The sequence below is a fragment of the Cyprinus carpio genome, chromosome A20 (assembly GCF_018340385.1).
Source record: "Cyprinus carpio isolate SPL01 chromosome A20, ASM1834038v1, whole genome shotgun sequence".
NCBI classification, from domain to species: domain Eukaryota; kingdom Metazoa; phylum Chordata; class Actinopteri; order Cypriniformes; family Cyprinidae; genus Cyprinus; species Cyprinus carpio.
The window spans coordinates 20,594,276-20,608,038 of NC_056591.1; the positions used below are offsets into that span (position 1 = coordinate 20,594,276).

At 33.1% G+C, this 13,763-nt stretch overlaps 1 protein-coding gene across 1 annotated transcript; it reads right to left on the minus strand.

Annotated features, from left to right (window-relative positions):
* Positions 1 to 1,011: 1,011 nt before the first annotated feature.
* On the minus strand, positions 1,012 to 13,193 carry LOC109067389 (zinc transporter 2). The gene is made up of 8 exons (XM_042778070.1): positions 12,616 to 13,193; positions 6,965 to 7,173; positions 5,767 to 5,913; positions 5,097 to 5,250; positions 4,423 to 4,642; positions 3,296 to 3,401; positions 2,902 to 3,036; positions 1,012 to 1,542 (listed from the first exon to the last, which is right to left on the minus strand). Exons 1-8 carry the CDS (start codon positions 12,693 to 12,695, stop codon positions 1,397 to 1,399), a joined length of 1,197 nt encoding a protein of 398 aa, XP_042634004.1. The 5' UTR covers positions 12,696 to 13,193; the 3' UTR covers positions 1,012 to 1,396.
* Positions 13,194 to 13,763: the final 570 nt, after the last annotated feature.

Here is a 13,763-nt window from a genome sequence, read left to right on the forward strand (position 1 = left end):
TCAAATTGGATGTAAAGTCAATTTAATTGCATTAATGGTATGTTGTATACTGCACATTTTGCAATTGTAGTACATTAAGTTATTCTATACATACAGAAATTTGCTAGTATGTATAAATCAGGAAGTGACGTCGACTAATCTTCTACATAGGGTATAAAATTGCATTTTATATCACTTTTGACAGTCTGATCAAATAGTGAGTCTGGGAAATGTTAAAAATGATATAAAATACCCAACAAAATTTCTGCTGTGGTATAATCCCAATGTTGTCAGCTATACTGTAAACAGATATTTGCATACTGTGTATAGCAAGTTTGGGGTTGGTAGGATTTTGTAATGTTTTTGAAAGAAGTTTCTGATGTTCACCAAAGCCGCATTTACTGTAAAATACAGTTTTTCTATTTTAATTATGAAATTTATTCATATTTTAAAATGTAGTTTATTTCTTTGATGGCAAGGCTGAATTTTCAAAAGACCACTCAAATGAATTTGTTGGGATATTAGCCTAGAATATTTTACTTATACTAATTTCTGCACATGAAACCGAGATAGTTAAAGTATTTCAAATTACACACTTCATCTTTAATATCACTCTTAGTTGTTTCATTCATCAACCATTTTATCTCCACTGTTCTTTAAAAGCCACATGAAGACCACAACAACACTTTCACTATCGCAGCCAGTGAGGAAGAAGAGAGTTAATCACTCGCTTGCTTTTGCAGATAGTATTGTACCGTGAGACAAGACATTAGTAAGAGATCGCCAACAAAATCCATAATTACACTTGAGCACAATCTCTTTTTAAGCCCTACAACATCATGCCGCAGTTTGGTGGACATTCACATTGATTAGAGAACCATGCTGACAGCGGACGCAAGGCTGGCTGGGGCATAATAAACCCCATCTAATTGTTTTCAACAAAACCAAACCAATACCCACCCATTACCACCCAAAGACAAACACACAACAAATCACATTAAACTTATGATGCAAACCATGACAACAAACTATCCAAGCAAAACCTTGCAAAGTCACAATAAAAAGGCTCACAGTGATGCCTCCAGGCCTCATATTTATGTGCTGCCACTCAGTTCAGTTTATCTTTGCATATAGTATGTTAAGCTAAACATCACCACTTCATTTTAAAGCTATTCCTCCCATAAACCAATGCATTTTTGATGCTGAAGATGCACTTTTAAGATGGCACAGTGTGAAAGCTTTTTTTTTTCTTTCCTTGGTAATCGATAGAAATGCATTTGGCATGTACATATTCGTAATGATATGTAGATGATACATTTGCACAGTGTTTCCATTTCTGGCTTGGACCCTCAATGAAGCTTAATATGTGCATACATTTTATACAGGCATCCTCCTATCACCGGTGCACTTGGACAACTCAGTCCATAGGGTCCTGGCATTGGGCGCAGTGGATCATGTCCTCACAATAAGGTTCCACTTGAATGGTTGTGCTGTAAAAGCCAAATTTGGTCTGAAGGAGTTCAGTGGCTTCCTTTAAGACACTATGAGGGTCAGCGTTCTCCTCTGGAGGAAAAAATAAACCCGGTTAAGTTAGTCTAAATAGATGATGCTGTGCATCAATGTTCATATATTTTTGTCATATTAGTATACAAATATTAGTATAATATGACACTAGTTATATTATATTAATATACTAGTATTTGTATCATATTGGTATTAAAAAAACTTGAAATGCAAAAGGATTTAGGGTCATTCCCAGGTGCCATTTGTGTATAGATATTATAAGAAAATTTGAAGTACCTAGAAATTAGGTAATTTAGATGTATTCAGATATATACAGTGCTGCTTTAAAGTTTGTGGACCCTTCAGAATTTTCTCTATTTCTGCATAAACATGACCCAAAAGATCATCACAGTCCTGAAAGAGAATCCAATCAAACAAATGTTATTGGAATGGCCAAGTCAAAGTCCGGACCTTAATCCAATTTAAATGGTGTGGACAGACCTGAAGCAAATTCATAGGAGGAAACCCACTAACAGAGCTGAAGCGGTTTTGTACTGAGGAATGTGCTAAAATTCCTACAAACAGTTGTGCAGGCCTGATCAGCAATTACAAGAAACGTTTAGCTGCCATTATTTTTCTCAATAAATAAATGACAAAGTATATATTTCTGTCTCATTTGTTTGATTGGATTCTCTGTCAACTTTCAGAACTTGTGTGAAAATCTAATGATCCTTTGTGTCATATTTATGAAGAAATATAGATTCCGAAGAGTTCACAGACTTTCAAGCAGCACTGTACAATTCAGATTTATTGAGATATATATATATATATATATAACTATATAATATCCACAATATAACTAGCCACAAATAATAATAATCATAAAAGCGATGAATATTAAATTCCATTCGAACCACAGGGTCAAAGAGACCTCATCATTTATATTCTATACAGTACAGTAAAACCAAATTTAGGTAAAATTTAATTTTGTTTAACACACACAACACATTTGTTTAAAATGTAATGGTGATAAATGGGGGCTATGGATAATTTATATTTTACTAATATTCAAAGGAAAACAAACATAAAATATTTAAATATTTAAATAATAATAAATAATAAAAAATATTTTTTAATATTTCATTTGAAAATCATGTTTTATTTCCCACTGAAATAAAATAAAACAGTGTACCAAATAAAATGTACAGTAATTAATTCAGTAAGGGTTGGAGATATGAGGCACAAAAAGGACACTTTTAACATAGCATTTAATATCCTTATCAATAAATAATTAAAATAATAATAATACATTTAGAAAAACTAAATGAATATTTTGCATAAAGAAGAATTCCAATGAACTGTAAAAGAACTGTAACAGTATAAATGTACTGTGAAGCAAATGTTATTTAATGAACTTACCAATAGCTATGTGAACAGACAGCAGACTCTGGCCAATGGTGAGAGCCCATAGATGTAGGCTGTGCATGGCCTTCACTGCTTTCAGAGACAGCAGCACCTCCTTCACTGAATTAAACTCTATTCCTTTGGGGGCCCCTGAACACAAACACATGACACTGAATTTACAAGGATAGAGGCAAACCTGTCTGAGAAATCCATAGTAGAGTATCATTTTATTTTAACTTTTTTGTGTTGTGTTTGGGAAATTAGTTTGAAATGTTACACACTTCACCTTTAAATGGAGAATATTAAACAATATGTATTATGCAACAGAAAATATACTGACATTGCATGCATTTTTTGTGTGATTGAGAATAAGGCAACTGTAATTTAATTATTAAATGTGCAAATTTACCCTCCATGAGAATGCGGAAGACATCTCTCAGGATGGTAATGGTAGTGCCCAGGACGAACACAGAGAAGAGGAAAGTGCAAATGGGATCGGCTACTTTGTATTCTGGCTGCATGAGAGAGAATAGGAGTTACTGATGCATTAAAGAACAAAATCAGATGGTTCTTTGCAAAGTGTCAAATTGAATTAGACTACAGATGTCAGAAGAAACATTCTCCGCTCAGGTGCTTTTAGAGTCATGGAAGAATTCAGTGTCCTCTTCTTTTTTAAGATAATGTAATTTGATTTCAAATAAATAAATAATCTAAAAGAAAAAAAGAAAAGGTATATACACTGCTGTTCAAAAGTTGGGGGTCAGTAAGATTTTTTTAAAGGCTCTTATGTTCAATAAGGCTGCATTTATTTGATCAAAAATACAGTAAAAGAGCAATATCGTGAAATATTATTGCAATTTAAAATAAGTGTTTTCTATTTTAATATAGAATTTATTCCTGTGATGCTAAAGCTGAATATTCAGTGTCATATGATTCTTTAGAAATCAGTCAGAAACTCTCAATTTCTTATCAACGTTGAAAACAGTTATGCTGCTATATAATTTTGTATAGACTGTTATACGTTCAAAAGAACAGCATTTAAATATTTGAAATATATATATTTTTAATAAATGTATTTGTTTTTACTCTAATATCTTTAATGACTTTAATGCATTCTGCTGAATAAGTAATGTCTTTCAAAAGGTCTTACTGACTTTTAAACAGAAGTGTAAATAATTAGTTTAGAATTTATTTTCTTTTTAAAAAATAATGAATAAATATACAGTAAATATTCATATCTTTCGTTAAACTATTTGCATGCCATTAAATAAGATTTTTTTAAACAATATAATTTAACTTATTTGTCTTTATAAATGACTCTTACTGTTCATCAGTGAACACTATTCTAAAAGCAAAAAAATAAAAAATATTGCCTCCAAAGGAAACAACTTTTCAATCCATTTTTTACACAAATTATTCTGATTCATTGGCAAATGGAAGTTAATTGGACTGAATTCCATTTTATATTGGGCTTTAAGGGCTTGAAAGAGGTAAGACAAATTTTTAGGATGATTCTTTATGGTAGTGCTCATTTACCCTGAAGTAGATTATGATGGCGGCCACCATCACTCCAAAGCTCTGTAAGAGATCCCCCAAAACATGAATAAATGCTGCTCTGACGCTGGTGTTCCCATGATTACCCAGGAGGCTGTGGGAGTGGCCATGGCCCACAGGGCTCATCCCATTCTCATCAATCTTGTGGTAGCCTGAACCATGACTGTGGAAGGTCGTGGAATGGTGTAGAATATAGGCCATTCTGGAATAGAAACAATAATGCACACAAAAGCATATCAATTCATCCAAATTCAAGTTTTCCTTGTTTAATTTTTTTAAGTGTCTGTACATTCCACAATTGCTAATTAAATCTCTGACTTTTGACTGTATTTCTAATAACTGAGATTTTATATAAAAATTAGATATAACTTTGATGACACATTTTGATGCTGGATTGACAAAGCCTTTTTCAAAGAAATTTGTAAATAAACTTTGAATAGCTTGAGGTTTGAAGATTTTTCTCAGAGAAAGTCTGTATAATGTTGCAAACACGTTTGTAGCATGATTTAGCTTATTGCTAGCATGTTTTAGTGTGTCTCTAACATTGGTCTCAGAAGAAGCAGCAGCAACTTAAATAGTAGACTTGTCAAGCCAACATAATTATACCTAAACTATTAAACCTTAGCTTCTTATAATTCCAGCGTTCGTCTACTCACATGATGTTGACCAAGACTGCACAACCTGAGGTGATGAGCATCACATGGCCTTCAATTTCGTAATCATTTTTTACTATCCTCTCAATGGCAAGGTACACCAACACCCCAGTCACAATCCAGATGGACATCACAGATATCAAGGCTCCCAGAATCTCTGTGAGATGTTCATTTGAGACAAATATGGTTTGACATCATAGCTGGATGTAGCAAAGTCTTAAAATCTGCTTTAAAGGAGTAGTTTACATAAAAAAGAATGACTTAAATTTCAGTCTTCTTCTCATCAAAAGCTATCCAATAACTTCAGAAAATGTAGAATATAGCACAACAAAAATTTATTGATTACTTTTGTGATATTTTTATGCCGATTTTGAGGTTTGACAAACAAATGTGTTCACTATAAACTACTGTTGTATGGAAAAAATGAAATGTAATGAAATGTATCCTTCCTTAGTTACATGCATGGAAAACAACAGCATATGGGTATGGAACAACATGAAGGTGAGCAAAAATTGACTTTTTATAATATATATATTAAAAATGTAGTTTTTATTTTTGGGCGAAATATTTCTTTCATTTATATGCATGATTTAGATTTCACATTTTCAGAATCAACAATGTATGCCAAATGTTATTTGAGAGGATTGAGATGGGAAATCTGGGATGGACTTACCTGATCTGTGCCAGCCAAAGTTCATTATCTTGGTTGGTGGTCTTGAGGAGATCCACAAGGAAAAAAGACTGACCATCATACTGCCAAAATCAGTCAGAAGGTGGGCTGCATCAGTCATAATGGCCAGGCTGTGTGCTAGATAACCACCTGTATCACAAGAACAGCAGAGAATAAGAAATAAATAACTTAGAGAGATACACTCTTTAAAAAAAAATTACATATGGGAGTTTTCACAGTGATGCCATAGAAGAACCATTTTTGGTTCCCCAAAGAAGCTTTCAGTGAACTGCTATTAAAAGAACAATTTTTTTCTTATTGTGGAGAACATTTTAAAAAAATTAAACCTTTTTCCACTATAAAGAACCATTTGTGCAATGGGAGCATCCATGGATGTTAAAGGTTCTTCATGGAACCATCAATGGCAATAATCTTTATTTTTAAGAGTGTAGACAAGAGATAATTTGCTTTTATTATTCACATAAAGCATTCACTGTAAATGTCATTCATTCTGAAATGTCTATATTTTATTGTACTCTGAAAGCATTACAGAAATCGTTGTGAAGTGAGGCACAAATGGCTTTGAAGAAAGCTTACACACCATAAATCATTTAGTTTAAAAGAAAGAATGACTCGTTATTTTAAAGTGTACCTGGATTGTGAATGCTGACTTGAACAAAAAGTGCTGTACAGACTGAACAAAACAGAAAAGCCTGCTTATCACATTTAATAGATGAGTCAAGGACTGGTTTTGATCCAGCATTTTTCAAGTAATTTTGTGCTACAATGACAAATTGCTTAATCCATCATCATTTACTTGATTATGAAATGCAATCAGAGCATTTATTGTGAAGAGAACAATTTTGGCATTCAAGGAAAAAGCTAAATAAATGCTTTGCACTGACATTTTTATATAGAGTTTTCATTTGTAAAAGGTGCTTGATCTGTGCATATTTCCTGATTACCAAATCTGTTCCGATGATGAAACAGTCATCTACTTTTGGATGGCCTGATGGTGAGCAAATTTTCAGCAGATTTTAATTTTTCGGTGAACTACTCAGTGGTAAAACATTGGCATAACTTTGATGTGCGTTTAATGTAGTCTATTATATTTATGAGAAGTTTATGCTAATTCTTCAAACATTCTGGCTTCATCATATTAGTAAACCCCATACTTTTTCCAAAAAGGCAGTGTTCTTACCTATAACTTCTCCAATCATGAAAACCAGACAGACTATGGAGGCGATGAACAGTTTCTTCTTTGCTATGAGTTTCTCATGGCTCTCAGTGAATGCTGCTTTTTTTCCATGGCAATGAGTTCCAACAGGCCTCTTCAGCTCGATAGCACCAGCCATGTCGTCATTTCCCAAAAGCAAGTTTGGACAAGTTTCTTTTGGACCTGAGAATTCACTGTAAGAACAACGCATGATGTGTAGTGGCACCATTTTAATGACTTACAACTCTTACATGTAAATCAGCCATCAAAAAGATAATATAATAACCGTTCTAGTTGCTAGCCTATCAGGGAGTTATGCGAGGAATTAAAAAATGCAAATTTTATAACATCATATCATGTAAATCGTCTGTGGCCTGAAAAGCCGGGATAGGCTCCTATAATTAAATGCATGAACTACCAGTCAAAACCCACCAACTCAGCCTATAAATATATATATAATATAAGGGCATGTACCAAAAAAGTCATCCCTGGACTTCATCCAGACCGGCCCCACTATGCATGTAAAACATACATACAGTAGATCGGCATGTAAAAAGTTCAAACATTACTGAAGACAAGTGAACAGTAGGCTTCATATAGCACCGTTTTCAGGTACAGATATGCTAACAACATGTAGAATACTTCACTTAACCATATATCTTATCCTTGTTAAAACTTGTTTAAAGCTGTTTAGTCCCAGTTAGAGTTTCTTTCTGTCGCTTTGTATCACATACAGAACGAAGGTAGGTTTAAGCTTCTGCCCTGGCCACTTAAAGGGATTTGTTTTTCCTCATTGATTACAAATGATAACATATATCTCACATAAATGCTTGTAAACATAACATCAGCTGGTAATTATTAAAGGTTTCAAATAACTAGTTAAAAAATTACATATAATGCAGTTTTCATTATAATAACAAATTAATTTAATGACACAAGTTGAAAATATAATAAATATGTAATGTAGTGCACATATTTAGCAAAAATACTCCTTTCTATGGCTATTTTTCTCAACTAACCTGCCGATGGTCTTTAAATTGCTTTCCGAGGTGTTTCGCGTGACATAATTGTTCTCCTGGTTTTATTGACTGTTGTATTATTTAAAGTATTTCGTGGAAGTTGTCACTGGTATGAAAAATTAACACAACTGAGGCGCACCTAAAGCGATGTCAAAACACATAAGCGCCCAAACGGGTTGGTCAAACGTTTTTTGTTTAAATACATTATGCAGGAGTCAAACTTAACCAAGTCGATGAGCATTTTAAAGCGTTTTGAAATTTGGAGTTGAATGTATAAAACTAGCGCTCATATCCTTTCACTGTGCAAGCACATACATTTGGTGGCGTCTTCCTCAGAACTGTAAGTTCTCCTCGGCACCCTCCTTTACGGCAAATTTTATTCTCTTCAAAATAAACAGTCCTGTTTGAAATAACGACAATAGAAAATGTACACAGCCTTCGTCTCGCACTACTATACTTTACTAATATTTTACGACTAAAATAAAACAAAAGGCATTAGTTTTGGCCCATAAAGGATAATTTGACAACAAACAACACATGAACAACATCTCCGAAACTGCAAGGAGAGTTTCTTGAGCATTTTTAACCGTATTTGAGTAACTAGCGTCATATTACACAGAATTGGGTATTCACGGCAACCCGTCAAACTAAAAGTCCTGTTTGAAATAAACGACAGTACGAATGTACACAGCCCGACTAAAATTAAATACTAAAATGTTATTTTAAAGCACACAAATCATTTCTTCCTCTCCATGTTTACATTTTACACGTCTTGTCAATCCCCTTTGTTTTTGCCACAAATAATAATTGATGCTTAATGATAATTAAATGATAAATGATGAAATTAATGTTTTAAGCCTTCATTTGATAACCAGAAAAATGTAAATACACAACAAAGAATTTCTGAGGGGGAAAAAATTCACAAGGCTACTTTAAGAAAAAATTAAATGAGTAAATTAAGTTGTGTTATGCATTCAAATAGTTAGACATGCTAAAACACAGAATTTGGTAACAATAAAAAAATATAAATAATGTGGTGAGAAAAAATAATGCATTTCAAAGGGCCCCTTTTGTTAAACTTTTAATAAATTGAAGTGAAAATGTATATACTATTAAAAAGGAGTTGAGAAAAATTAAATGGAAAAAAAACATTTTTTTTTTATTAAAATTGAAATTAGTTTACTAAATAATAAACTTGACTGACTACTTTAAAGGGATATTATAAGTGTTGTTTATTATTTATTTTAATGTATACTATATAATTTTGTGCAATTACTTGCCTGTCAGTTGAGTTTGTGGCAAAACCTTTTGCAGTGTTTACATGTTGTTTATACCTGCATAAAATTTATTAAAATAGATGTTTAATTTCATAAAGTACAATTTTATTTCAAAATGCACCTACATATTTTTGCATTTTTGTGTTTTTCAGTTGAATAAAAGACAAATTTCCCCTATATATTTCATGACTGAGGATTTCTTTAAAAAAGTTTAAAAATCTCGTTTTGTCTCGTTCTCCTCAACCCAGTCTCGTGTCTCGTCTCGTCTATATATAATATGTAGAAGGGCTTTGTAGGGGAAAATACTGTGTGTAAATACACATGCCATTAGGACCTAGAGGACCCTGAGTTGAAATCTGCTGACATGGTCGTTTTTAGCCCTTCTGTCTTGTGTGTTGATGAGAGAGACACTATGATGGGGCTAATGGGGCGGAAAGCGCAATCTCGGTGCGCATGAGATAACCAGAGCACTGCATCAGGCGCGCGCGCTGCAGCTGAAAGGAGGCAGTCGACTGGAACACGGCGTCTGTTTAATCACTCCACCGGGACACTGACATGATACACCGAATGAGTTTTTTTTTTTTTTGTTTGTTTGTTTTTTTTGAACAGACATATGATATACCAGTAAGCAAAACATATTATTTTCTGATCTCCTGACACTATGAAATGTTGTTATGAATTTGCAGCTTTTATTAGCCTATTTTAAAAATATAACAGGAAGCCTTATATTATTGTGCTTAAATTAGGAAGTGTGCCTCACTGCGTGCAGTTTAAATTGCATGAGAAATGTGAATGGAAACACAGTAATCAATTTAAAGTTTTTCTTTCTGTTCCCAATTCAAATATATATATGTGCTTTGGGTTTACTTTGTTAATATACATGAATTCCTGGATGAATCAGTTATTATAAAGTGTAAGTTTGTGGTTTTCTAATTTATTATTATAATGATGGTCGACAACCAATAATTGTTGATATTTTCGATATTTCTAAAGTAGATTAGTAACCTTTAACATTTTATCGGCACAACATACAGCTGGCACAAATTGCACCTCTATGCTTGGAACGTCACTGTATTTTTATTTTATTTTATTTTTAAACAATGAATGTCTGGCAACCACACCTGCCAGGTTTAACAGCATTTATAGTATCTTTAAATAAGACAAACTACGTACTTCCTCTAATCTAACACTATTACCTCTTATTTATAAAATGATCTTTTGTACGGTAAGGTGCATGTGGAGATGTTTACAGTTTGGCAGAAGGTTTTAGGCTGAAACATGCTGTCGATCCTGTGGAAATGCAGTAGAGCATAACATCAGGGCCCTGAGCACTTTATCATTATACACGATCAAGACAAAGGGTGGAAAGTGTTTTGCTGTGATTTCCTGTAATTGATATTACAGTATTTTAAGACTGAAAATAAAGCATTTTGTTTCTTTAAAAGAACGTTCAAAATCTATATTTAAATGTTTTTTAACATTATACATGGAGGATTGATATAATAATAATAATAATAATAATAATAATAATAATAGTTAAAAATAGCGAATATTTATCACATATAGCGCATGCATTTCCTAATTTTTCTTCTTTCTTAAAGACAAAAATTTTAAGCACCGGCATATTTTTGGTTCGAGAAAACATTGCATTAAACAGAATACCTACTTCCTGTGTAGAGTAACAGCACCTATCTGGACAGCATCTACTTCTCAGGTGTCCTTGTTTCATGTCCTTCGATATTTGTTCTGATGACCTGTTGATGTACCAGCACCAGTGTACTATGTTTTGAAATTACCTTTATGTTAACGTAATATGTCTCCAAGCTGGTGATCCTTTATTTGTTCCAGGAGCTTTAGCAATAGCCTGCCACATCCATCTAAATTCATACTGAATTTTCATGAGCTCTCGTCTTTTCTTACTCAAGACCACAATCCAACTAATGCAAACAGCAGGCTGTTCATTGCAATTTACTGCACACTTGAAAATGACTTCTAAGGCAAAATAAGATTTGCACAATCGCCCGTGGTGACTATCGTCTGACTTTTACTCATTTTTATCGCGCAGTTTTAAACATATGTTCAACTTAAGCATTTTAAATAGAATATAGGCCTAGCTAATCGTAATGTTCCTCGACATCATACTAAATTCCTCAAAAATGTAAAAGCTACTTTAAACAGCTTTGGGCTTTAAAAAACGTGAAAAATTTGTGTGTTATGTAACACTTTTAACAAAGAGTGTTTCCACCCATATGCCTTTGCATTTAAATATTTCAAAATTATTTTCACCTTATATTTAAAACACATAATTATATAATTATTTTGTGTCATATTTTCTTATTATTCATGATAGATGCTGACGAATTTTTGTTATGTACCAGTACTCTAATTTATCTGTTATTTATGCTTCTGCCTAATAATGAGCCAAAATTCCGAGTAAAATATTTCTTCCCCTGAGGAATATATATATATATAATTGCTTATAATTAGGAATAGGAATAATATTGAAATAACAAAATCCTTCTAAAAATCTGCTTATAATTAGGAATAGGAATAATATTGAAATAACATAATGTTTATAAATATTTTTAAAATATGCATGGTTTGTCATTTCTGAGTACGAGTTTGATTTAACTGTTGCTCTTTTTAACGACTCGTGAATCTGTCCATGGTGCTGAAACTGTTCTATCACATGCTTGCATTAGGATCATTTTAGTACGGCGTGCTGAAGGAAGAAAAAGAGGCTGTGAAGATTTTGATAACAATTATGTTCTTTTATTTATTTATTTTTTTATTACTTCAAAGAAACACAATGAAATGCTTAGCCCATATGGAAGCCATGCTATGTAGACTACTCTCATTCTTCTGCTCACTAAACGTCCCTGAGGCCATCGCTCAAAAAGGCTACTGCCCAAAATGAACTCAAGCACCGAAATTATTATTTTAATAAACAAAAAAAAAATAAAAAAAATAAATGCACTGCATGCTTAACAAATACACATTTTAATTACGTGTAGTTTTCAGAATAAACATGGATGTCTTTCGTGAGGTAGATTGGCGCATATGGCTTTTGAACTACAGTGTCATGTTATTATGTATGAAAATACCAAACGATTTCGACATCCTCAATAAGACCTAACTATTTTAAATCGCCATTTTATTATTATTAATGGTGTAATGCTACACATACAGATCAATTTTAATAATTCAGATCATTAATTGCGCACAGATTTACAGACCATGCATTTTCGAATAACATTTCTCCAAATTTTTATTAACAGTAATAATAATAAAATAATAATAATAATAGATAAATAAATAAAACGGATGAATGTAATTTTACCTGTTAAGTTTTAAGGAGTATACTTTGGCGTTACTTTCGCTGATGAGATGCGATTTCTCTGAAGTCGGTGGAGGATCCATGGTCCTGTGCAGCTTCAGTGTCCAGTGAAAAAGCGAGTTAATAAAAACAGCACTGAATATTCAAAAAGGCGTTTTTAATTAGACGGCAAAATAATAATTCTTCCAAGCCATCTTCGAAGGATTCAAGAAATGAGTGAAAGCACTCATTGCATCAGATCCAAAGAAAAGAGACAAGCTTGCTGTCAGTAGGCTAATTCCGATGCTGTATGCAGAGTCGGCAAACTTGGATGCGGGTGAGATCGGATGGATCTGGTGCAGAAGATTCTGCAGTCCAGTCAACTCATTTACGAATCTTACTATGGCAAAGGCACGGCTATTAATATTTATGAGCTAAAGGCAGGCCTATAAAAGCAACGTTATCATTACAGATGTAATATCCAAGCACCAGTCGTTCGCCATTGCTACCAAGCAACGTCACCAGGACATAAAAACAATTACGAGCTAAGCCTGAGCTTTAGTAGGATTCATAAAAGGCGGAAAGTCTTCGTCTGTTGGGAATGAATGCTGCTCGATTTTGGCTGCAGTGCAAAGGGGTGTACATGTTTGTATAACAGAAATGGACAAGTTCTTATCAGTTCGAGCCTGCAAAAATGTAGAAAGGACGTCGTGACGCAACCAGCACACAATCCGTTTCACACACAGGCATGTTATTTTTCTTCTTCTTGAATTTGATTTATTTTAAATTATATGTTACCCCTGCTGGCTCTCTCTCTCTCTCTCTTTCTCTCTCTCTTTATATATATACTACATAACTACACACCTGTAAACCTAATAAACGTGCGCGTGCCCTCAGCTATAATTTTCTTTCTGTATACTATAAATTAACATAATTTTTCATTGTACAAAATAATAAAAAAACCGGTGAAATCTAGTAATATAATAGTAATATATATCGCGTTATATATAATATTATTATATATTAAGGATCATTCGTTTTAACTTTTTTTTATTGCATGAATAACAATTACAGAACACGAACACAAAGAAAGAAATGCCAGGGTTAAATATAGGCTACACAAATGCAAAATACAAAAACTGAGTGGAAATAAAACTAAATAGACCAAACAA